Source organism: Actinia tenebrosa, unplaced genomic scaffold, assembly GCF_029948245.1.
Source record: "Actinia tenebrosa isolate PJP-AT-01 unplaced genomic scaffold, QUT_ActTen_1.0 PGA_scaffold4__44_contigs__length_22323623, whole genome shotgun sequence".
NCBI classification, from domain to species: Eukaryota; Metazoa; Cnidaria; class Anthozoa; order Actiniaria; family Actiniidae; genus Actinia; species Actinia tenebrosa.
In genome coordinates this window covers 14,869,152-14,894,713 of record NW_028292581.1, presented here as the reverse complement: position 1 = coordinate 14,894,713, position 25,562 = coordinate 14,869,152, and the positions used below count along the sequence as shown (strand labels likewise).

At 36.8% G+C, this 25,562-nt stretch overlaps 2 protein-coding genes and 2 pseudogenes across 2 annotated transcripts; 3 read left to right on the top strand and 1 right to left on the bottom strand.

Moving 5' to 3' along the window:
• The first annotated feature begins 5,565 nt into the window (after positions 1 to 5,565).
• LOC148907192 (uncharacterized) lies at positions 5,566 to 10,417 on the top strand. The gene is made up of 12 exons (XM_089036358.1): positions 5,566 to 6,205; positions 6,276 to 6,491; positions 6,630 to 6,813; positions 6,955 to 7,168; positions 7,304 to 7,661; positions 7,812 to 8,009; positions 8,156 to 8,342; positions 8,885 to 9,133; positions 9,295 to 9,466; positions 9,737 to 9,882; positions 9,954 to 10,148; positions 10,219 to 10,417. Exons 1-12 carry the CDS (start codon positions 5,843 to 5,845, stop codon positions 10,344 to 10,346), a joined length of 2,610 nt encoding a protein of 869 aa, XP_088892484.1. The 5' UTR covers positions 5,566 to 5,842; the 3' UTR covers positions 10,347 to 10,417.
• LOC148907191 (uncharacterized) lies at positions 9,927 to 11,896 on the bottom strand. Its single transcript, XM_089036359.1, has 3 exons — positions 11,353 to 11,896; positions 10,899 to 11,159; positions 9,927 to 10,610 (listed from the first exon to the last, which is right to left on the bottom strand). The coding sequence occupies exons 1-3, from the start codon at positions 11,811 to 11,813 to the stop codon at positions 10,436 to 10,438; spliced, it is 897 nt and encodes a 298-aa protein (XP_088892485.1). The 5' UTR covers positions 11,814 to 11,896; the 3' UTR covers positions 9,927 to 10,435.
• Positions 11,897 to 12,424: 528 nt separating this feature from the next.
• Positions 12,425 to 14,693, top strand: LOC148907190 (uncharacterized; annotated as a pseudogene).
• A 1,785-nt stretch (positions 14,694 to 16,478) lies between these two features.
• On the top strand, positions 16,479 to 17,712 carry LOC148907189 (uncharacterized; annotated as a pseudogene).
• Positions 17,713 to 25,562: the final 7,850 nt, after the last annotated feature.

Sequence of the window (25,562 nt, the reverse complement as noted above, 5' to 3'; positions counted from 1 at the left end):
GAGGAGAAAAAAGAAAAGGAGAGATGCCTGCCGAAAATGAACAACAAACGCTCTGCGAATACCTGTTCGCGCATCACAAAGTACCTTAGCAGGGGTAGGGTAATTAAAAAATTGTTCCTTTTTTATCACTAGAGGATAGACAGAAATATTTGTATTATGTAAAATGAGATGGCGGAGTGTCTTGGCGAATCTATCCATTTGGTTGAGTCTGTGAAGTTATCGAGCATTCCATGTTTTAATTCCAGAGAAAGATTATATTTAAAGAAAAACAAGATGAAGTTTTGATTGAAGTTTTGATTGAGGCTAGCTCTCATTATGAATTTGCTTTAAAGGTGGGACATTTTTATGTTTCTATCTGTCGAGTTAGCGAGAACTGCGAAGCAACATTTTTCGTTATGAAATTTGTCTCTCCACTGGAAAAGTTCAAGCCAAAATACTGAATGTGAATATTGAAAGCTGTTTTGGCAATTTAGAAGAAATGACCTTGCCGAGGCAACAAAAAAAGGCAGAACAACCGCCACGAAATGATGACGCGGATTTTGTTTCTAGCTCTGAAGCACAAATCTAAGAAGCATTGCGATCGTATTTTGATCACAGGGAATTTAGGCCACTACAAAAAGCAGCGATTCTTGAAACTTTGTCTGGCAAGGACGTGATTGCTATACTTGGAACTTGGGGAGGCAAAAGTTTCACATTTATACTTCCAGTTTTGTTGTCTTCAAAACCTGCCATCGTTGTCTCGCCAACCAAATCGGTTATTGAAGACATGATCCAAAGAGCACAAGAATTAAACATTACCTCTTGTAAATATACAAGCGATGTAACTTTTGAAGAAAGACAAGAACAGAGTGTAAACGTGTCCCACTACAAGCTAGTTTTCTGTACTTCTGAACTACCACAAGATAATTTGGCAGAAACAGTCCAAAATCTAACAGAAAATCAAGGCATCGAGAGAATAGTTTTTGATGAGGCACATACTGTACTATTTCTTCATGAGGAACGACTTTTCGTTCAGTCATTAAAGATGTATACGAGCGCGTTGCAGTTTACAAGTGTCCAAAATTGTTGCTCAGTGCAATGGTTTCCAGACAGGTCTTAAATGAACTCAAGGAATTTCTGCTGGATTAATAATGTCATAATGTTTGCACCTGCTCGAGAATTCTACCAACTACTACTTTGTATATATGGTGTATAAAAAGGTCAATCACGTACTACTTTTATTTTTAGGCTTAATATACGGTTAGATATTTCTTAAAATGATTATGTACGTAGGCATGTTTGCGTGGGCGACTTGGAAAACGCATGATTAAGCGTTTCTCAACTCAAAACTAACTTTGGATTCGTAAGATATCAGCTTCAACATCTAAAGCAGAATACCAGAGAGAGCACTGTTGATTTCATGACTAGGTGCAGAAATCAGGCAAATAAATGCAATTTTAAACAACAGGAATTAGAAGAGCGCAAGATTGAACAATTGATCATAGGCAATAAACATGTTAAAGCTCAAGAGCGCATTTTAGAGCACGGAGATGAATTACCGCTAGACAAAGCAATTGAATATGCCAGAACATATGAAGCAACGATGTCACATGTAGCGCAGCTATCCAATAACCCACTTGACAACCAAAGAATGCAAGCGGTAGGAAAATCCGCAACCGGAACGTTGAGGAAAAGCGGAAACTAAGGAAACACTCACGAATAAAGAAAATGCCATGCATATGGTTCTACGTGCAATTACTGCTCCAAAATCAACCACTGGAGTAAAATGTGCCACCAAATGAAAAGGCCCACACAACAGTCCACCTACCCAAAACCACACAATAACGGACCATCCAATCAGGACAGCACTCTAGAGGACACCACCAAAACAAACGCGTACACGAAATGATGAACACAAATGATTCAAATGAAAATTTTGACTCATTGCACTTTGAATAAATAAGTGCTGATAATGTCAATACCGAATATAGAGATGAGGTATAGGCAACGCTAGGCATTGATTGACCAACATGTGAAATTCGCAAGCTGCAGACCTGAATGCCAAAGTAGACACAGGAGCACAAGCGAACATTCTACTCCGACTATTCAAACAGATGTTTCTAGAGAAAACCAGAAAACACACTCGCTGCCCTGTTTTTCGTTTTTCAGGGACCTTTTTTTCATCATCACAAAATATATTTTATACTATCTTTTTTATTTCTCTCTTTCTCAACTTGGACTGATGATATGTATGTTATTGCCTTAAAGCTGGCCTGTTTGTCTGCAAAGAGAGAAATTATCAATATTTATACAATAAATTAAGATATTATACATTTATTCATATATATTTTTCTTGTATTATTTGTCTGAAGAGTGTATAATTTACACAATAATTGAATAAGTTATGTCTTGAATTAATGACAGAATAATCTGATTAATCTGATTTACAGTAGACAATAATTGATTAATTGATAGTCATTTGTCACTTTTTTTTCATTGTCAAACATGGTCAACCATGTTTTGACTGTGGTCAAGTTAAAGCAACATTAAATTTTAACCTTTAACAATATGATTTTCTAAGATTTTCCTAGGATTTTCCTAGGAAATTTTTCCTATTACCAGGGTAACCGGTCATGACACCCCCTTGTCATGACGCCCCCAGCCATGATGCCCCCACGTATACCATGACGCCCCCAATTTTGTCATTAAAGATTAGTTCCAGAACCGGATATAGCTGTAGAGTTAAAGAACATCATTCAAATGCATTAGGAATTCTATGAAATGTTCATTGATTAAAACTTTAGAACATCATTTCGGTGAGTGAAGTGCATTTGGAGTTCTAGAACATCACTTCATAAAGAACATTAAAACTTTTTTATAAGGATTGTTTTTGAGACTTGCACCTTTGTGTTTCAAACTCTTTTGTTATTTACACAAATGGATAAATATATACCTCTATTTCGATGGCTTTTTCGAGTGATTTCAGCATTCGCCAAGAAAGACAGTTTCCTTGCATAAAGATTTCTTTAAGGCATCTGTTTACAAAATCTGTTTTGAAATTATGAACGGAAAGTTGAATAAAAAATTAAACAGTGAGTCGAGGAATTCTGAAAGTGACACGTAAACATGTGATGTGTCTTGCAACATATCACGTTTGTATTTAGATTACGGATAACATGTTCTTTCGATTTATTTGGACCTGATTTCTCCATTTTGTAGCTCTAGAATATCATTTTAATATGAACTCTGAAATTCATCTGTAATGGGATTGTTTTTGAGACACGGTTTGTGTTTCGCGTCACCAAGTGAAGTGATCAAACTCTATTGTTATCAACGCTAACCCAGGAGGTGTGACAACTCCCTGCACAAATTGATAAATTATTCTTTTAAAGAACCCTTTATTCCTTTAATTGAGTGGAAATTGAAAATTAAACCAATGGAAAATAATTGAAACAGAGCTTTAAAAGCCGATGACCTGACTGCCCATTTCATCATTTTACAAATATCAGTAAAGTGTCCACCGTCAAAAAGGGATTTCTCCTGTTACAAGCGATATTCTTATCATGTCCAATATCTGTGCATCGTGCAAACTGCCTGTTCTTGAATCCCAAGAAGCATCGTTACTTGGCTGGTCTGGGGGCAACTCTGTTTGGGAACACAGTTGTTGCCCTGAAGTCAACAAGAGTTCGTACTATTCTCCTGGTTCTTCTTTTCAACTACCTGAATCTCCACCCATTGCAGAAAGTTCTCGATTGTCTGACTTTAATGGTAAGAGTTTATTTATAATTACTTTCCCTTTTGCACTCCTTGAGACAAAAATTGCCTTTTCCCTTTCACTAATGTTTTGTTTTTCTCTTAAATTTAGATGCAGTTGAAAGCTCGTCGAGTAGGTAATAGAATTTATAGAATACTAGCAGTATGACATAAGAATAATGGTAACTAGAGCTCCAAATATTAATTCCCGATCATCCTTTTTAGTTACTCCAGATGAAGTGCGATTACAACACATATTGGCAAATGAGTCCATGTCAGAATAGCCTTCATTAGAAGCCATTGGAAAGTTTACATGTTTTATTGGTTTCCTTTTATAATGTCAAAGCATAAGTCTTAGGTATTCGTGTATTAGTTTACTATTACTAATTTTATGAATCACTGGAAGCACAAGTGTTTCTAGGATTGTTTTTTTATTTTCTAAGCAACAAATAAGCTTAAACACGCAGTATTTCAGTATGAGTTTACTATTACTAAATTTATTAATCACTGGAATCACAAGTGTTACTAGGATTGTTTATAGTTTCTTAGCAGCAAATAAGCTTAAACACGCTGCATTTGAATATGAGTTTACTATTACTAAATTTATGAATCACTGGAATCACAAGTGTTACTAGGTTTATTTTTATTTTCTAAGCAACAAATAAAAAATGGTTGATTTCGAAAAGGCCACATGGTAAGCTTGAAAGGAAGTATTCCCTGAAGCCTCCATGCACGCATGTGTATTCCATCTAACTCAGGCTGTTTGGAGAAAGGTATACATACATAAGTTAATGTCATGATGTGGATGGAAAATTGTAACTGTTAATTTACTGTCCTTTTATTCTTTTATAGGTTCAAGAGCTTGGCCTACAAAGTGCGTACAAGCATGAAAACGCCACGTACAGATTTCTTAGAAAGCTTATGTCCCTGCCCTTGCTCCCTACTGACAAGATAGTCCACCAGTTCCAACAAATCCATGTCCAGCCCTCAACGAGTTGATTTCATACTACGAAAAAACATGAACTGCATATATGAGATCCATAAGAACTAACAACGACGTTGAGGGCTGGCACGATGCCATAAAACGACGGGCTGGTGGAAAGACTCAATTGCCTTTGTACCTGCTGATAGCGCTTCTTTACAAAGAGGCAAAGCTAGTCGCACTCCAAGTGCGATTAGTTTTAGAGAAGAAGCTGAAAAGAATCCAAAGAAAGAAATACCAACAAGCTACAGGCCAAAATCTTTGGTCTGTGGGAAGAATTCAACAGAGAGCAACAAAGCCCAAGATCACTACTCCAAGCCATATCACACATCAATAATCCACGACAAGTCAATAAAAAATGGCTTCTTCAGAAGCCAAAATGGCTCTTTTCAGAGCCGCCACATTCATGAAAGATCATGATCAAAAATGCTTCGAAATTACACATACATAACATACAAAAGAGTCAATTCATTGAATAAAAAAAATTATCATACTAGTCTTTTCAGATTGAAATTGAAGTGCTGCGGATTGATTTGTCCTTTTCCTTCATATTGTGTTATGGGAGAGTCAATATAGTAAGATGGTACTGGAAAGGGAAATTCTTTTAGCTTGTTTCCATGGAAACAAGTAATAAACAGTAAGAATAAAAGTTTATGTCATATCTCCAATAGTAAAATGTTTTTAGTAGAATAAGTGAAATTATAATTGGAATAAATTTCAATTGATTTATCTCCATCGTGAGAGAAAACAGTCAATTATGTTTTTTTTAAACCCACAACTATTAATTATTCAATTTTCATGGGCTAAATATATTAAAGTGCACCTACACCCTATTTTTTTCTAATCTGGAGTAAAACTTTAAGGCACAAAAAGCAGATTTGTGGAAAAATTTTTTAGATCCATCAAAACGGGAATTTTTGGTGCTCTGTCAAAGATTGAAAAATTGACCATTTTAGCCGAAGTAAGTGAACCATGGCCGTAATTACAGAGGAGATTGGGGCGAGCGGTGTGTGACGTCACCACAGGCCAACACAACCAAAGATTACCACAGATTCTATACAGATTTTTCTAGACTATTCGCTTGCTTTTATCAAATTTCTTAAATACGTTTTATTTCCAAACGCTAAAATGCCCAACAAATGTGTAGTTTGGGGATGTAGCAACGTTCCAAATATTCCTGAAGGGATTGCCCTTCATAGTATTCCGTATTTTAATGATGAAAGACCCGAGGCCAAGAAGCGAAGGACTAGATGGATAAAGTTTGTAAAGGTGAAGCGTGCAAAGTGGGAGCCTACAAGGAACTCGTGCATATGTTCTGTGCATTTTAGAGTAGAATCATTTGAGCGAAGATTTACAACTCTTGCTACCTTGGGAAAACCGGCCATCCCTCGACTGAAACGAGACAGTTTTGGAGTGAATGTTTACCCCACGCTACATGCTGGTCAACTAGACTCGCCAAAGAAACAGCAAACATATCGCAATCGAAGAAAGGTAAAAAACTCAGCTAAAACATTTACTGCAACCTTCTTATGAAACTAATAAAGTGTATTTTTCGTGATAGACTTTAAGAGAATCATTAAAAAATGCCACCGTGTCGACTGCTGCTTCTAAAAGCGTCCCCAGTAGTACTGCACATCAAGATCATCATGATGACGCCACTGTCGAAGACCCTGGTACAACTGAACCAGTCAGCGAGCCTGAGCCTATGCTCTTGCCTGTGGCACAAAGAGAAGAGGTTTTAGAAGTTGCTCCTGTCTCTAATACTGAAGATATTACGGTGATTATTATTACAACTTAGTCTTATGGGCTTTATTACTCATATGTTTTGAACACGAGTCATTGTTTATGGTAGAGTAAGGATGATTGTTTACATAATACAGTGTAGCTCAATCGACTATCGATTTTCTTTCACCAGAGTGCCGAGAACAGGGAGGACGAAAATGTCGATTTCATGGAAACGGAGGAGACATCGAGTACTAGAGACCCTACGACTGGTGAAGCCAAATGGCAAAAAGAAAGGAGACTGCTGAGAAACCAAGTAATATCCCTGAGATCACACCTGAGGAAAAGGAAGCTTGAATGCAGAAGGCTTACAAGACGTAAGTAATGTAGCTAGTCCTTATAAGTATGTGTGATTTTATAAGTGACAAACATTCTTAGGGTTCCTAGAAGGATATATTATACTAATATGTATTTGTGAACCTAATACTTGAAATCTTTATAAATATTATTATTATCAGGCCTTAAGAATAACAAAACGAAAAACAAGGCAACTCAGACAGTGGGTGACTCAGTTCCTCAAGAAGAAAGTGTAACTGATTCAGAGTGGGATTACGACAGTGATGACCAAAGCGAGGAGGAAGTAACAGAAGAAGAACCAGATGACAGCTATGAAACACAGTCAGAGGAGTCAGCAAATGAATCTGAGGATGATATAGAAAATTCAGCTCACAGGTGTGTTTTTCCCCTCTCTACTTTATAATGTTCATGTTTACTAATGCCATGTACAACATAATGTAGCTGCACTTCATGATACTGCTAATATACCCATTTAATATTTTTAACACATATCACATATACTTATTTCAGGGTTCAATTGAATGACACCAATCTGCGATCAGAGCCAAAGTTCATTGTTTTTCTGTCCCAGCTGTTATTGCTGTTCAAGTTTTGTCACTGTTGCAAAAGTGATAACCCCCTGGTAGAAGTGAGCCAAGTTGGGACAGAAGTTGTAATAAAAACTGCCTGCAGCAACCCAAAGTGTCTAAAGAGGGAAAATGTCTGGCACAGTCAACCAGTGATACCAGGTTGGGGTGTACCAGCAGGGAACTTTCTCCTTTGCATGGCAATCCTTTTGGCTGGGGGATCAATCTCCAAAATATCAAAAATCTTTGCACACATGGGTCTTGGTTGTGTGTCGATGACTACGTTCTTTAAACATCAAAGAGTGAGTGTTGGTATTATATATTGTACTGTGTTTGTCATAGGTAGTTTATAATGATAATGGTACAATCAGTTAAGATAAACAAACAAATGCATCTTCTGATCGAAGATGGAGAAGAAATAGCATTATATGGATTTTGTATTTTATTTGCAGACCAAGCTGTTCCCTGCAATACATATGTACTGGAAAAGCTACCAGAAGAAGATGCTTGACAACATAAAGTCCATGGGCAGTGGTGTTGTACTAGCAGGTGATGGACGGCATGACAGCATGGGGCACAGTGCAAAATATGGTGCATATACCATGTTTTGTTGCACTGTCCCCATGATTATACATTTTGCATTAATTCAGGTGAGACATGAACTTTATCAGTAGGACTCTCTTTTGAACCATCTATAATAAAAATAGCAGTTAATATCAATTACTGCCATCTTTATTTTTCATGAACCACAAATTTTGTTTCAGCAAACAAATATTTTTTATTTCATTGCCCGCAGAGGAACCAAGTGGGAAATAGTCCTGCAATGGAGTTTGAAGGCTTCAAACAATGCATGGATTACCTAATAGGATATGGGATTGTGATCTTAACATTTATATCTGACCGACACACTGGTATTGCTTGTCACATGAAGAAGGTGTTGACAAACATTGTCCACTACTTTGATTTATGGCACCTTAAGAAAAGTGAGTTATGAGTGACTTCATTATTGCTTTGATTTGTATGCAAATGACCAATATACAGTATATGCAGAATAGTTAGTGTGATTACTATATCCAGGGTAACTTGATAAACTAGAATTATTAGCCAATCATATGGTAGCATTAAGTTCAAAATTCTTACCGGTCAATTTTATACAATTGGCCACGGTTTCATTAGCCGCACTGTAATATTAAACCTGTCAGTGATTTATTATTATGAAACCGTTATTGCAATGAGTAGATATAGAGCATACTTGCCCTGACGCATGAAAAGTTTATATATAATCCTGAAGCAAGATGATTTTTTACCACCCGTTACTAGACTATAGTCCTTTTCACTTTGTTTATGTTCACTAACTATGACTATTGTTCCTGTATTCTCTAAGGAATCAAAAGTTTTGATGTGAAAGAATTTTAAAAACTATTATGGCATAGAGTCGGGGGTAAAATATCATCTCGCTTTAGGCTTATTAGATTTGAATACATGTGCACTACCACTACATGTAGATTAATTTTATGCATTTCAGAAATCAGGAAAGTCCTCACAAAAATTTCTAAAGAAAAGCATTATGAAGAAGTAAAGGAGTGGATAAAGCCCTGTGAGAGGCATCTGTACTGGAGTGCCACATCTACTTCAAATGGTTCTGGTACTGTGATCTGGGCAAAGTTTAAATCTTTTCTCAGTCACATAGTGAATGTTCACAATAGCCTAGATGATCCAATTTTTAACAAGTGCAATCATGGGATACTTCAACCCAGACGTTGGTTATCTAAAGGTACATTTTGCATAATGTATTCTATTTGGCTTTAAGTTTCATAAAGTCCAAACTAAACTATTGTCATCTTGTGTAAAGTTCTCACCCAAGAAGTAAGCAGGAGTGTAAGATTATTAATCTCAAAATTTAAAACACTTTCTAAGCTACCTTTTTTTCTTTAGGGTCAGAGGTGTATGAAAAAATTTGTAAAGCCTTGACAAAAGATTCTCTGAAAAAGGGTATCCAGCAAGCTTCCCCTTGGGCGCAGACCAGTTGCTTGGAAGGATTCCATTCCCTCATCAATCAGTTTGCTCCCAAAATGATTGCATATTCATATGTTGGAATGTATTGCCGGTTTGTATTTAGAATTTTAGCGAGAAACCTGATTGATAAATAAGATCACCAAATTTGGGTTATATATGTAAAAAAAATATGAATAGGACGCCCAAACAAAAATAGATTGCTTTCTAGAGACACGAAAATATCTTTGAAATAAAGAGAGTTTGAAAAACATATATGCCATAGGATTCAATTTTAGATAACTTGGGAGTCCAATGAACCCCAAAGGTAAAACCCTGTCAAATCCAACTGCATATGTTTAAAATTTGGATATTTTCTTTTCAGACACATTCTTGCTGCTATGCATTTCAACCTTAATCTTCGGAGAGAGGTAGAAACAACGGGAGGCAACAACAGACAAAAGGTGGTTTATCCCAAGTTCAAAAATGGAGAAGCCACGATAAGGGATGTCAGAGTAAAACCAGACTATGGTAGGCTATGTGTTGTGCTTCAAGGGTTACATTTTTGTCACTCATAATTTTAAACTCAATTTTTATTATAGGTTACGTGGAAGAAATTTTCCAGACGTTCATGAATTCATCAAAAGAAGACTTGACTGCTGCACAAGATGAATTAAGACAGATGACCCCAGCACCAATGAATTCAATGCTGGAGAAGCAGCCAAGAGAGGAGGCTCTTCAAAAGCACTTGCACAGGAAAAGCATTGTGGTTGAGGATGTTCCTCCTACTTGTGCAGGTACTTTTTACATCTTAGCTAAATTTATAAATTTTATATTACTTATACATTTTTAATATTTTTTCTTTAGATGTCCCTGAACAAAACCAACTAACAAGTAGAGAACATGCCAAGAGAGCCCCACATTGCAGCCTATGCAAAAATCCTATGAAAGGACACAAGAATGTCATTGACTGTCCAAAAAACCAAAGAAATTAAAAAAAACATCGACTATTAAAACACTAAATTGTTTCATCTACAAAATTTGTATTAAATACTTTTTATTTTTATATCTTGTCATTGTGCAGTCAAACTAAAGGCTCAAGATCCATTTCAAACCCACTGTGTAGTTCATCTTCAGAAATTCTGAAACATTCTCTGATGCGTGTGTAAGCACAGGCTGGTAGTGGAATTCGTCTCTTGTATCCCAAATACCCATGCACTAGTCTTGTGAACTCCCTATATGCAATGCTACGAAGGAAGCTGGAATGTCAATAATGAATCAGTTTAGTGTGTGATTACAACAAAATTATGATCAATAACTAATGAATATAAAATAGTTTGATTTATTAAGGTAATTTCATGAGTTTGGGGGTTGGTTCACTGCAAAAATTATCATATCCCATGCAATCCTTGGAATTAATGTCGAGAAGGACAAACTGCTTTATAAAAATATTTTTGGCATATTTAACTTTTTATTGATAAGGTTTTTTCATAATTTCTTTGGTTAAAGTATAATGTGTACATAAAGAAGCCACAAATTCAGCTTACCTTTCCTCTGATCCTGATTGTTGATATCTTTTCCGATCTCTGGTTTTGTACTTATCAGCTGCTAGCTTAAGACTCCATTTTTGGAGACATACTGCTGAGAAGCCAGGATGTTCGGTTATGCAGTTCAGCTCGGCATTTTCATCAAGGTCTTGAAGGACTTCTTGAGAATGGAGAGCTTCGTCGCATCCGTCGAGTTCTTTGCAGCAATAGCATTCGCTTATATTTACTAGCATCTCAGTAGAGCAATTGCCACACTTGCACCTTCAAAACAAACAGTAAAAACACGAATGTTCAATGTACACGTAACAAGAAACTGTAAAGCTTACAAAAGTCGCAATCTTGGTTAGTGTCATCCTCGAGCTCATTCAAAAACATTGTTTACGGTTTGGCGAAACCGCTCTCGCATTATAAATTCACGGGGCGCTTTTATGTTTCAATAGCACAGAAAACTCACCATTCGCTTACTACGCTAACGGCAGTCAATCGTTTGTGAAGCATTTCCTCAATCTTGGCATTTTCTCGTTCAGTATTTTCATACTGTCTCGTCCATTCTTCGTCTGCCAGAGGTTCTCCTGAATGATGCCCTTCGTACCACTCAGAGGTATCATCATTTCCTTCGACTGACAAATATTCTCCTGAATCGGACTGCTCAGAACAGTCAAAACATTCGTCCTCAACATCGTATTCATCTTGTAAGTCAAAAGATGTCTCTAGATCAGAGTTATCAGAGTCCATCTTCACGAATTTGTCTTCAAAAATCTCTTGTGTTTCAAAAGTACTCGATCTGTTTACTAACTTTCGTGCACCAAGCAACAAGTCATGGCCTGGGGTGACGTCACACTCGGACCCAGACTCCCGCTTTGATTCTGCGGTAATGGACCACGCATTTCGTATTTTTAAAACAATTTTTCGCATTCAATTTTTTTTTCAAATGTGACCGAAATACCACAAAACATTTTAAAAAGTTCCGTACAAACAGTTAAGAATATTAAAAAAATAGGGTGTAGGTGCACTTTAATATCGTAAAATCATCAAAAAAATATACCTATGGCCGTTGGATTGCTTTTTACTTGTACACATTAATATTCAGAAAGTGTTTATTGGTTAAATGCAACAATCTTTGGATCATTTGTAATATCTTTTATTGTATTTGACAGTCCATATTACCACGCTGAACAGTAACAAAACGTATAACAATTTGTTGTCCTCAAAGACATTTGGCTTGAAGATACTGTACTGCTATTGAAAGCAAAAGGCGAACAAACAACATTAGGCAAATAGTTTAGAGATATATGCTCTTGATCTAATATAACATGGCTTTCAAAAGCAATTAGATATATCTTGTCACCTTCGATTAGTATGTTATCTATAGTAAAACGACTCCATTCATGAATAGGACAGAATTGCACACATAAGAGTGCCGAAAAACTCATAAATGAACATTGCCTCCCCCAAGAAATGTGCTGAACTGTTCATAACCTTGATGAATTGTTCCACGAATATATAGGACCGCATCGTTCGTACAAATGGACATTAGATGCTTATACCCCAAACTCTACATTGGTCTAACAAAAGAAGACCATGAGGCTGCCCAGTGGTCATCTGTGCATAATGTAACAAAACAGACCACTGCCCAAGTGTGTTGGGTGTGCACATTTCTGAACTGATGACGTAAAAATCCATTATCGCAAACGCATCGAGATTTTTTGTACCTAACATGTCCAGCACCTCTCGTTCGTGTATAAACAGGATACCCGTCAAAATTAGTGTTGCTCCTCGCTTCGCTCACAGCAATAATATTATCCATAAAATACCTTTATTTCTCCTTTTCGAAAAACTGATATTTTCACATGTGAAAATGTGAACTTTTACATGTGAAAATATCGTTAGACGTTACCATGAGTATTTAAGCTATTAGTTTATAAATAAAAACTCCGTCACAAGAAGTACATTGTATGGCTGCTTTTTGCCAGAAAACCACGAACTGTACACGTCGCATTTGAGGTCAACTACGAACATTTCAGTCACTGAACTTATCAAGGAAATTGACCACTTCTCTTTATGTTGTGGAGTTGAAATGTCTGGTGATTTGACAAGTAAAGTTATTCACCATGAGATTCCTATGGCAAGCTAAGATGATGAACAAATGTTTCCCCACCAGGGCTATTGAAGGGCCAGAGACTGCTAGCTGTTATGCAAAGAAAGCAACCGGTGTGATTCCTGTGCAGTTTTAATCTCATCTCAGTCCAAAGACTTGAAAGCAAAAGAGAAAAGGTTATCCATTCCCGCAAAGAAAGCTCCTTTTTAAAAACTGATCCTGGGTGATTAAAACTAACCCTTCAGAACCAGAGACTGGAGTGTGCAAACCTTGAGAAACAAATGAAAGACATGCAACGAGAAATTAGAAAGTCAAGTGTGAAGTTGATCATGAATTAAGTAATGATTTCACTGCCATTCTTGATCAGGCAAATCACAAAATTACACCATTTATGAACTTATTTTGGCGCAGCAAAAGAAACTGTTTAAAATCAGCCCATCTGGTGTTAGGTATCACCCTATTCTGATTAGATTTTGTCTTTTTCTTGCGTCCAAATCTCCATCTTGTTACGAAGAACTCCGTAACATCAAAGTTGTGATCCTACCAGCCCAGCGTCGCCTTAAAGACTACTGAAATGCCATCAGACCACAGAGAGGTTTTCAACATGAGGTAGTAGAAGAGCTCAAGAGTATGTCCACTTCATACTTTGATGTAAAAAGATATGTGGTCCTTTTATTTGATGAAATGAAAGTCATGTGAAACCTGGTATTTGACAAAAACACAGGAGAACTGAAAGGGTTCACTGACCTTGGTGACCCTGACATTAACTTTTGTGTTTTTGAAGAAACAAATCAGATTGCAACTCATGCCCTGGCATTCATTATGAGAGTAGTTTGCACTGAGCTCAAGTTCTGGCTTGCCCATTTGGCAACCACAGGAATTACTTCAGACCAGTTAATGCCAATTTTTTGGAATGTTGTATGCATTCTAGAAACAAGTTGCAACCTGTGGGTGATTGCAGCAACCTCAGATGGTGCTTCTCCAAACAGAAGGTTAGAATACACAAACCACTTGATGGGGATGCAGATACTGAAGTGTGTTGTCCTCATCAGTATGTGTACTTCTTCATAGATGCTCCACATCTGATCAAGACGACAAGAAACTGCCTCCATCATTCAGGTTATGGCAAATGTACAAGGTACATGTGGAATGATGGACAATACAACTTATGGCAGCATATTGTCCAACTTTTCTTTCAAGATGTTGGAAATGGGTTGAAGCTTCTGCCCAGACTAACCTATGACCACATCAATTTAAATTCCTATTCTGTCATGAGGGTAAACCTAGCTGCCCAAATTCTGAGTTCATCTGTGGCTGCAGTCCTAGAGTCCTTCGGTCCACCAGAAGCAGCAGCAACCTCAAAATTTTGCAAAATGGTTGTTAGTTTCTTTGACTGTCTTAATGTGCAAAGCACTACAGAGCATCAGAGGAGTACTTTGGCCAACAGTGACAGTTGGGTCAGAGAAATGACAACCTGGACATACGTATGTTCAGTCATAATGCCAATACTATACGCATTCAGAAGTCAGTTTCCTACCAGTGTGGCAATACTAGAGGCATGGCGGGGTCGGACCACCCCTCTCCAGTCTCCTTGTTGGGGGAAAATTTTTTCCCAAGATGGCGGATTTTTGAGCGCACTAGGAATCATGGGTGTGTCACAGGCTAAAAGTCCGTCACTTTTGAAAGGGAGTCTCTGAAGCCTGGTACAAGCTTGTGGTTGTATATCACAATCAGTGCATATGGTGCTCCATTTGATAAAGATGACATCGCCACAGCTAGTTGTAATGATAATCATCTGCTCCTTGGAGCTGTCCCAAAGACCATCCCCTTATGATTGCCCAGGGTTCCCAGCCATTTTGAAAATAAAAATTCCCTGATTTTTCACTGACTTTTCCCTGACTAAATAACAGTTTTCACTGACCTTGTTGAGCCGTATGGGCAAGCATGGGCCACATGCCTAACTTTTACCTAGGCTGTACGCGACAGGTCACCAGGCCCAGAAGATTTGTCCGAGAGACACTGGGTACTATTGTGATAGAACTAAGATAGTTTACACAGCACATTAACTTTAGTTATGAAATTTAGTTATCAAGAGGAATATTGGACATTGTTATTGAGTTTTCTTTCGGATTCGATAGGAACACATTCGGTAAGTCTATTATAGTTTGTATTAGATCACACAGATTGATTTTAAGAATCTCTTTGATTGTATTTATAGTGAACCGTACATCGATACACGACACGTCGACTCATCAACACAGCATACTTTTGAGAATTTCTATCTTATGGAATAATAACGACACAAGAGATAATGAATCTTCGTTTAATCTGATTAAGAAATAGATGTATGTATGTGAATGCGATAACATATTAGACAGGATACCCAATGTAATTAAACTGTCCAGCATAAATGGTACTAAATACTTCAATATTTTTTTTCATTATTTGAAAAGATTTATCAGTCTATTCAAAAATTGCAAACAGTATAAGTATCACACGGATACTCATGGTTAACTTTAAACAAAATTACCTGACTTTTCCCTGACTTTTAGCTGACTGTGTTTTTCCCTGACTTTTCCCTTACCCCTGGGAACCCTGTTGCCTATACACAGCATCTAAGCACTGTAGTTTGATAGAGGAATTAGAAAGTGAAGTACACACTGCAGCTAATGGAAAACAAATAAGATTAAGATGTGAATTACTTCCTTCAGACAAGAAATGGGCCTCTAAGGGACCGTTCATTTTTTATCGGGAGGGGGGGGGGGGGGCTGGTGGTTTTTGGAGCTTTCTCAGAAAAAAATGTATAGCCCGCCTAGTTTGGTACAAATTTTTTGTATGGCCCACCCTCTCGTTCATATTTCATTGAGATGCCCCCCCCCCCCTTCCCCCTCTACCAATTCCTCAAAAATACATATATATGTTTGTGTACAATTCAGTGAGTTCTGTAATTGTAACGTTACATTGATAATCAAAGTAACAGGGAGTACTCACATTCTAAAGTATATACATTTCAAGGCTGCCATTGTAATAGGGTTAACATCTAATTGATCGATCATTGTCTCCTCAGTACTATGATATCTCTGCATACTTTTTGTTGTTAGATTCCATACTTCAGATAAATATATGGTGTTGCATTTCCTGTTGATGTCCCTATTGTCTACAACAGCTGTCTACTTTAAATTTTTACACTTTGTCCAACACACCGATGGGGATATGACAGACTTATTGGAATTATCTTATTGTTCATGTTTACATTATCTACTTTCGTTAAAGATAGTCGAAGGGTATAAGTATAAAGTTTCTTACCGGTTGTCGTAATTATGAACGTCAGACGTCGCTTAAATCAGTTCACGAGCGGTTAGAGTATCGTACCATTCTGTTGAGTCATTCTATTGTTCTCTATATACAGTTTTTGTTTCTTTGTCTTTGAGTTCTAATAAGCGATCTGATAAGTGTATAGAAGTTATTCTATAAAATTCACTATGAATATTTGTTATTTTTACCATTTTCAGAATCCTTCAAGAATCTCCAGTTTTCCAAACAATCTTAAAAAAACCAGCTTGGGATACATAGTGAATCCTCAGGGAAAAAGAGCACAATACTACATGCAGATAATGCCAGAGGCACATGAAAAAATGAAAAAGAAAGTAGAGAGTGACCAGGAATTTAGGAAGAGATTCACATCAGAACGTTCGCGACAGTTTGACCTTCTGAAAAAGGAAGAGAAGCTTTTCCAGAAGGTTGACAGCTGCTCAAACAGGTACAGCAAGATTTTGCAACCGAATTACACTGTGAAACCAGGTGACGGAAGACAAATAAACCACGCCATTGATGAACATTCTATCATTATAAACAAGCTCAATGACACACTTGACGAAATTTAAAAACATGACAACACATTGTTCAGCACAAATGGGAGAAACCTAAAGGAAGGGAGCACATTCCAACATGAATTTAATGCAAAACGAAAAGCGGGCATTGAAAAAGTAATTGCTAATGTGACTGAACACAAAGAAGCATTACAGCGGCTGCTGGACGACTGCAAACGGATTTTTAAAGGCTCTGCACAGAAGTTTACCTCAGAGAAGAGAAAGAAGAAAGAAAATAAGAGGAAAACAAAAAATAGAAGACAGCAGCGATATGATGCCAATATTAAGCGAGTATACAGTATTTGTATATCAAATCCAATAGATGCTGAACTCCCCAACTTCTTTTCTTACCCTCCATCCATCAAGGTCCCCGAACTATTCATTGCTGTCGAAAACATTGCTTCGGTGAAAGGCGGCATAGAAGCAAAGTGTGTCGCTCAAATAGTTGCAAATCACCTCACAAATGCAGCTGCTAGTAGACTGCTCACAAATTTACGAACAAAGATAGCGGATGAAGTCTTCTCTCACCTTTATCCCGAAGAGCAGGACACCAATTCAAATACTGATGCCCATATTGAAGTTGGTTTACATGACAGTGAGGACAATGTCAATGATGATACTGATGAAAATGAATACAGCGATGGTGACGATGCTGCTGGCACTGATGAAGATGGCGAGAGTGAGGAGGAAGACTTTTAATGGACTGCTGATATAGCTTTATCACTTTCGTTATTAATATATACTATAGATATTTATTTTTACACATTTATAGCACATTGTTCCTGTTTTAATTTCTATATCGACTGTAATAAAAATTTATTAAGGAAAAGTATGTTTATAAAAAGCGTAGCCCCCCTCTCAATGCCTCATGTTGTGCCTGGCCCCCCCTTTTTTGGCAATTTTCCTCGGGTGGCCCCCCCCTCAAAACCACCAGCCCCCCCTCCCGATAAAAAATGAACGGTCCCTAAAATGTGTGGTGAGCTCAAAAACAAAGCCACATATTTTTCACCCATTGGTTTATGTTAGCAACGACAGTTGCCATGCACTTAACAGAGCAAAAAAACACTTGAAAACTGCACAGAATGAAAATGGCCTGCCAAATAAATTAGCTTTGCCAACTATTGCCAAGTGAAATCTACAGTTAAGTGTGATAGGCTACACAAAAAGCTATGCAACTGGTTTGGTGATGAGAGGATTAAGAACATTCCATTTTCTTTTTCACCCATTGGTTTATGTTAGCAACGACAGTTGCCATGCACTTAACAGAGCAAAAACACTAGAAAACTGCACAGAATGAAAATGGCCTGCCAAATCAATTAGCTTTGCCAACTTTTGCCAAGTGAAATCTACAGCTAAGTGTGATAGGCTACACAAAAAGCTATGTAACTGGTTTGGTGATGAGAGGATTAAGAACATTCCATTTTCTTATTGGTTCACTGGTAAAGAATCAAAACGAATCACAAAAAAATTTGCCCACCTTATCTCAGTACTACTGAAGCACCCACATATTTCTAAAGGTCTGGAGTTGCGTTTATATGCACTGGATTATGTTGGACTACAGTTGAGAGACTGCTGTGCTTTATTCAATTCATTTTATCAGACTCATCTCCAGCTTCCAAAAATTCCCTGTCAATATCCTCATCAGCTTCTAAAATGTCAAGTATTACTTCCAAATCGTTCCCAAATACAAAAGCTTCACTGTTGTCTGCCATATTTGTTTGGAATTTGTGCACGGCCGAGGTGACGTCATGGTGCAGTTCAACATCATGAACCAAACAATAGGCTGCCCCTATGAAGTTTGCCGGGTTTCATAACCAGTTCCCCTCTATTAACTATGATTAGCTCTAATTCTGGAAAGTCCTCAGTAAAAGAAAATGAATATGTTTTTTATATAATCTTAAGTATTTATAAGAGTTAGTTTTGAACCTGAGGTGGCATTGAAATGAAAAGTGTCTTTCCTTGGTGAAACAATTTACCCTATGGGACAGTTGAAAAGTAGCTTCAAATTTTATTGCTCTTAAGTCTAAAACAGATTTCTTACACAGAACTTAGCCGATTAGGACTAAAAGAAAAGTATTTGAGTGATATGAACTTGAATTTAACTGAATAAATGATTTAATTAATTAAATATTTCAATTTCAAAATCTCTACACATACATTATTTATAAAATATAGAAGGGTTTTTAACATTTTTTTTATAGTCTGGAAAGCCCTGTGGGAAAGAGCACATACATAAAAAAGTCTTGGGAGTCATCAGCAAGAGCGATCTATCTATTGGTGGGTTTCAATCCCCTGATAAGTGTCTTTGAATATCATTTTATTATATAATTACCAATGAAATATCTATTTTTCTCTATTTCGAAAAATTGATATCTTCACACGTGAAAATAACATGTTATTTTCACATGTGAAAATAACACCATTGCGATGGCTATTCAAAAATACACGGTAAGAATTGCCTGAAAAAGCCAAAACATACTTCATTGATAATTATATAATAAACAGAATATTACATGGGCGCTTGGAGATACGAAATTTATCTTCTCGTGTTGAAAATCTCTCACTCGTTCGCTGCGCTCACTCGTGAGAGATTTTTTCAACACTCGAAGATAAATTTCGTATCTCCGCGCGCCCATGTAATATCCTCTATATCTGTTCTGAATGGTGGTAAAATCCTGACCACCATGTGTTATCAACAAGAAAGAAGTCTAATGAAAACTTGTGATTCAGTTGATAAGCATTCTGCAGAAAGTGATGTCAAGTGAAACTCAGACATAGCACTCCACTTATCTACGGACCTCTTGAAGGATATTCTCAATGCAGCCCATTCAAAGGACAAAGCAATAAAAATTTACTCTCATGAGTTGAAATTCGTTAAATGAAAAAAACTCCTCTGAGTTAAACGGCTATGAGAACTTCTGAAACCGGCCTACAATTAAGTTTTTACCCTGCAGCTCATTAAACAACCTGAGCTTTCACATGTGTAACTGTAATCATTCACGTGTTCATTCAACCAATTCGTAGCTTCTTACCTTTATTCCACATAAGCTTGTGTGCATCAGTCCCAATAAACCTTTCTTAAAATTCGTTAAATTCGTTAAATTTTCTTGAAAGTTCAATCGAGGAAAAGTGTGATTTTTTTCTTTCATTTTCATGATAGCCTCGCATCCAAGATAATTTTAAGAAGGACCATTAAAGTTTTGCTTGTTTGTTGTAGTATCTCAACTACATCTTTGATGCCTGGCGTAGCTCTTGGCGCCATTTTGTCAAACAGGAATTTGTTCCTCAAAGTGCAATAAGTTATGCTTTAGTTAACTTTATGCTGCTAAATAAGTTGATCTTTCACTGCTGTTGTATTTTTGGTTCACTAAACTTTAAATATCCATTGTTTTCCCATCCAAAATTGTAAATATTTGTCCCAAATATTCAAGAATCTCTATCGAAAGACCAACAGCTACCATCTGAAGAACCGCAATGTATTGTGGTATAGGAACACAGGTAGACCATACCTAATATTTTCTAATGAGGTTTTTCATGTAACGTCATGCTGTAAAGAAATTTGATATTCAAATTTGTCATACAGATATTAGTAAAACTGTAAAGTTTTGCACGTACGCTATTGAAAATTATCTTTTTAACATGAAATTTTAAAAAGAAATGTATCTTGGCAGCAACATACAATAAAAGTTGTAAAATTGAATGCTGCCTATATTCAATGGATTATTGACAATCTTCACGAAACTTTACAATTGTACTAATGAATAAGCAATTTCACTGTGAACTCTTTTTTTCAGATAAAACGAAAAGGCAAAATGTTTTGATTGCATCACGTCACAGTGTAATTCCTCAAGTACATCATTATTATGACAAACCCATCCAAGCCATGTCGTTTACATTCTCATTCTGACACGACCATCCAAGCCATCTCGCGTACATTTTTATTCTCACACACCAATCCAATTTATCTCGGGTAAATTCTTATTCTGACACAATAATCCAATCCATCTATTGTACATTCTTATTCTCATGCACCAATCCAATCCATCTCGGGTACGTTCTTATTCTGACACAATAATCCAATCCATCTCTTGTACATTCTTATTCTGACAAACTAATCCAATCCATCTCGTGCACATTCTCATTCTGACACAACAATCCAAGCCATCTCGTGCACATTCTCATAATTCTGACACGACCATCCAAGCCATCTCGTGTACATTTTTACTCTCACACACCAATCCAATTTATCTCGGGTAAATTCTTATTCTGACACAATAATCCAATCCATCTATTGTACATTCTTATTCCCATGCACCAATCCAATCCATCTCGGGTACATTCTTATTCTGACACACCAATCCAAGCCATCTCGTGCACATTCTCATAATTCTGACACGACCATCCAAGCCATCTCGCGTACATTTTTACTCTCACACACCAATCCAATTTATCTCGGGTAAATTCTTATTCTGACACAATAATCCAATCCATCTCTTGTACATTCTTATTCTGACAAACTAATCCAATCCATCTCGTGCACATTCTCATTCTGACACAACAATCCAAGCCATCTCGTGCACATTCTCATAATTCTGACACGACCATCCAAGCCATCTCGCGTACATTTTTATTCTCACACACCAATCCAATTTATCTCGGGTAAATTCTTATTCTGACACAATAATCCAATCCAACTCTTGTACATTCTTATTCTCATGCACCAATCCAATTTATCTCGGGTAAATTCTTATTCTGAAACACCAATCCAATCTATCTCGTGTACATTCTTATTCGGACACACCTATTAGCAGAAGTTCATAACTAGAAGTGTCCATCAGGCATTGGGGTGGCGTCCGATGTGTTTTACGTCTGAGTTATTTTTAGTAAATTTGACGTCAGCACCGAAAGTGACCATATGCAGAGACGCTCGACTAATCAAATTCATCGAAATAACTTGCGCTGCGCTGATTCGTTGTTTGGATGGCTGTGAACTTTAGCTGGCAAAAACAAAAATGGCGCGGCGGTTTCAAAATGTCCCGAGATTACTTTTATTGATGAACGCTATATTGAAGTAAGTGTAAACAAAAAGTCTCGATTGGTGAACGATGAAAGTGAATCAGAGTCTTCGGATGAATTAAGCGACAGTGTATCATCAAGTAATATCGATAGTGACGATAGTGATACGGAAAGCAGTGAATGCTCAAGTAATGTTGAATCACCGCGGAAAACCAATCGTAAAATTGTGAAAAAATACAGCAAAACAAAGAGCAGTGAAAGATAATGAGTTAATTTTATTAATAGAAATGCAAGAATAAACTTGGAAGGAATTAAGAAAGAGCTCCTAAATGCATTGGCAGCAAGTGATAAGAAAAATATCTACATTGATGTCGTAAACGAGGAAAAGTTTTCTGAATTGGTCAGAGCAATGGTGCACTTCTTTAAAAAAACATGCATTGAAATCTATAGGAAAAAAGAGATAAAGAAGGCAGATAAAAAAGGCCATTTGTATGTAGACTGGATGAAGTATATCAAAAAGTTTAGGCCAGGGGCTGACACGACGGAGAGAGAGTTACCTTGTGGCATTTTTAGCGAAAGCAAAAGCAGTGCACGAGAAATACATGGTTTTGTTACAGTTTTGAACGGTGTTGTGTACAACATGATGCATAAACACATATATGAAAAGAAAAAGTTGGAAGAGCATGAAAATCAAGACGAATATAAATTGAGGAACGAAGAATCAAAAGAATCAAAGAAAAACTGTAGAATCAAAGAAAAACTGTACTGTTTTGCTGGTTCCTCAACGTTGTTGGGATGTGTACTGTTGTTGTTGTTGGCCGCTGTTTGTAGCTGCAACTTCTGTGTAACTTCAGTGTACTTTGCCGACCATTCAGAGTGGTTTTCCAATTTATTCCTTATACTTTCGATCTTCTCTCTTTCGTCTTGGTGTTTTCTGTCGATTTCTAACTTATTTGTGGCTTCTTTAGTTATTGCTTCAAGCACATTCAAGTGGCGGAAAAGCTTTTCCCTCCCGGGGAACCCCGAGACCGCCATTTTGATTGTTTTGCCTGCTTGCTTGACCCCTTCCGGTGCTGACGTCAATTTTACTGAAAATAGCTCAGACGTAAAACACATATCGGACGCTTTATATATAGGAAGATTGACACTTCTAGTTATGAAGTAATATTTCAAAGCCAACAATGAGGACTGGACGGGATTTCAAGTCAAAGCAATTAGTTCCAACTAACTAATTGCGCGAACTTGAAATCCCGTCCAGTCCGATATTGGAGGCTTTGAAATGACTTCTCATCTCATTAATTTTGTTCCAGTTACTAGGACTGAATTAATTTTGTTCCAGTTACTCCAGACTGAATGCATTCCTTTCACAGTACTTTACCAGGTTTCAAGTAACATCATATGACCCAAAAATAGCCCTTTGATTGGCTGGTTTACTCACGAATTATTAATGAGTATGAGAACTTCTGCTATTAGCCATTCCGAGGGAGGCAGCATGGTCGAGTGATCATAGCGTCTGTCTCGCAATTCGGTAGTGCTCAGTTCGAGTCCCGCTGTGGACACTAGGTGAGAATGTATTTGTGCTGGTTTCTCATTAGTTCAAGTTCAGTTTCTCATCAACCATGCTTGTAAATAGCCAACTGGTTTGCCTCCTTGCCAGTTGGGATTCAAAACACTTTATGTTCCTTTGATTATTTCTTCATTTCAGTTTCATTTCAGTGTCCCCAATTAGTTGTCTAAAGACATCGACACTTAAATAAAGTGGTTTTTTTGTTGTTGAGGGGGAAAACGAGGTGAAGTTGACATTAAAGTGAAATTTTAAGCAACGGCTAGTAATTATCAGCTTAGAAATTGGAGGAATCTATAAAGGCTTGTATCCATGGTCGTGTCATTTGCTGAGGACGGGGATAAGGGAGTCGTGAGCAAAAAATAAGTGTATTATATCCGTTCAAGTAAATGCTATGAGTCGTTACTTAGTTGTCTTCAATCAAAGCTTTCATGCACATAAAGGGAGAAAATTTAAAAAAGATTCATGTTTATAAGTAATGTCTTATTCGGACTAAATAATTCCTTTCTATTGTGGTGTTATGCGCACGCTAATTTGTTTTGGTAGTTTGATATCAAATTGTTTTCTCACTTTGTACAAAATCTGGTTTTTCTCGTTTTACTTGCTGCTTTTACTTCATACATGTTTTCGATTATTTGAGACTTTATAACAGTGGTTTTACTATATTTTTTATTTTGCTTTTCAAAAAATAGTTTTCAACGATGGTATAAATGGAAAGAAGTTTGAACTTTTGGTCACAACACATCACGAAAAGTAATTCCCAACACAGATCCAATTTGATTTATATATTTATATTCGATTTCCAGAGCACCCAACTTGTAACGGTACAGTACGCCTTAACCTTCTTTTAGTTATCTTCTGACTCTTGCCGTTTTTCTGTTCTTGGTTGTGATCTTAGTGTCTTAGTAGGTGTCTTAGTAGGTGAACCAGGTTGTTATGGTTACCGCACCCGTGCTCAATAACTAGTGCGTGGGATCCTCCTCGAAAAGAAGCAGGTGTTGGTGGTCGTCAAGCAAAATATTGCAATGACAGTTTCAAAGGCATAAGGATTTATTCCAAAGCCTATTTTCGCATAAAGTTAAATTGCCCATGTTATACTAAACCCTTTATTGGCTTTAACCAAAACCTACTTTGTTAGTGCAAAAGCAAATTGCTGGCGAATTCTCTCGCGTTGTTAAGAGTTGCAAGCTTAACTAAATGAAGCTAAATTATAGAAATTAACAGGTGTTTGTACAGAGGCCATAATTAAGGCGATCCGAGGCGATCTTGGGTGATCTAAGGCGATCTTAGGAATTGATCTAAGGCAATCTTGGGTGAGTCTAATGCGGGGTAAGGAACCAAAGTAGGCTTTACATATGGTACTACCTATACGGCAAATCGTAAAAATTCGCTCACGTTATCAGTTGAAGACGAGCTGTTGACAGCTCTAGCAACATCGATACGAACACAAACTTCGTTTATTACTCTCTACTTATGCCAAATTAATGAGTTTTTTAATTAATTTTGGCCTTCAATAACCTCCAAAAATTTAAAAAATAAGAGCCAGTCAAATTCAAATAAAAAAAGTAAAAAAATAAAACGAACTAATTAATAAAAGAAAACCAATTTTCTTATTGATTCCAGAATTTTGGAGAAAAAAGGTTAAACGAAGCTTTTAAAAATGCAAAATGACGAGGGGAAAATCGATGTTATATTTGATGGATAAATCAAAGTTAGTTAAATAAAAGAATTTCATTTTAGTTGTCAGTTTCATTTTTCGGCCAATCAAAATAGTAGTTTTTGTAAATGTAAATATGTATTTCGCATCTATTCGCCAATTTCACATTCTCCTCAATGTTGTTTTATCTGAAAATATTGAATCGTACGTTGCATAAACACAAATAATAGATAGATAGAAACTTAATTAAAGGGTCAGTATACTATAGCATAATAATACACTAATTGGTGACACAACATAAATGAATAAACGTAAAAGCTAATTAATAAATGTTTTAAAATTAATAAACATATATAATATATACTCTATAACTGTATAAAAAAATCATGGTCATCAGTGTACATAGATAGATAGATGACAGTTTGTAATAGAGAACGACAGATCATTCTGGAAAATATTC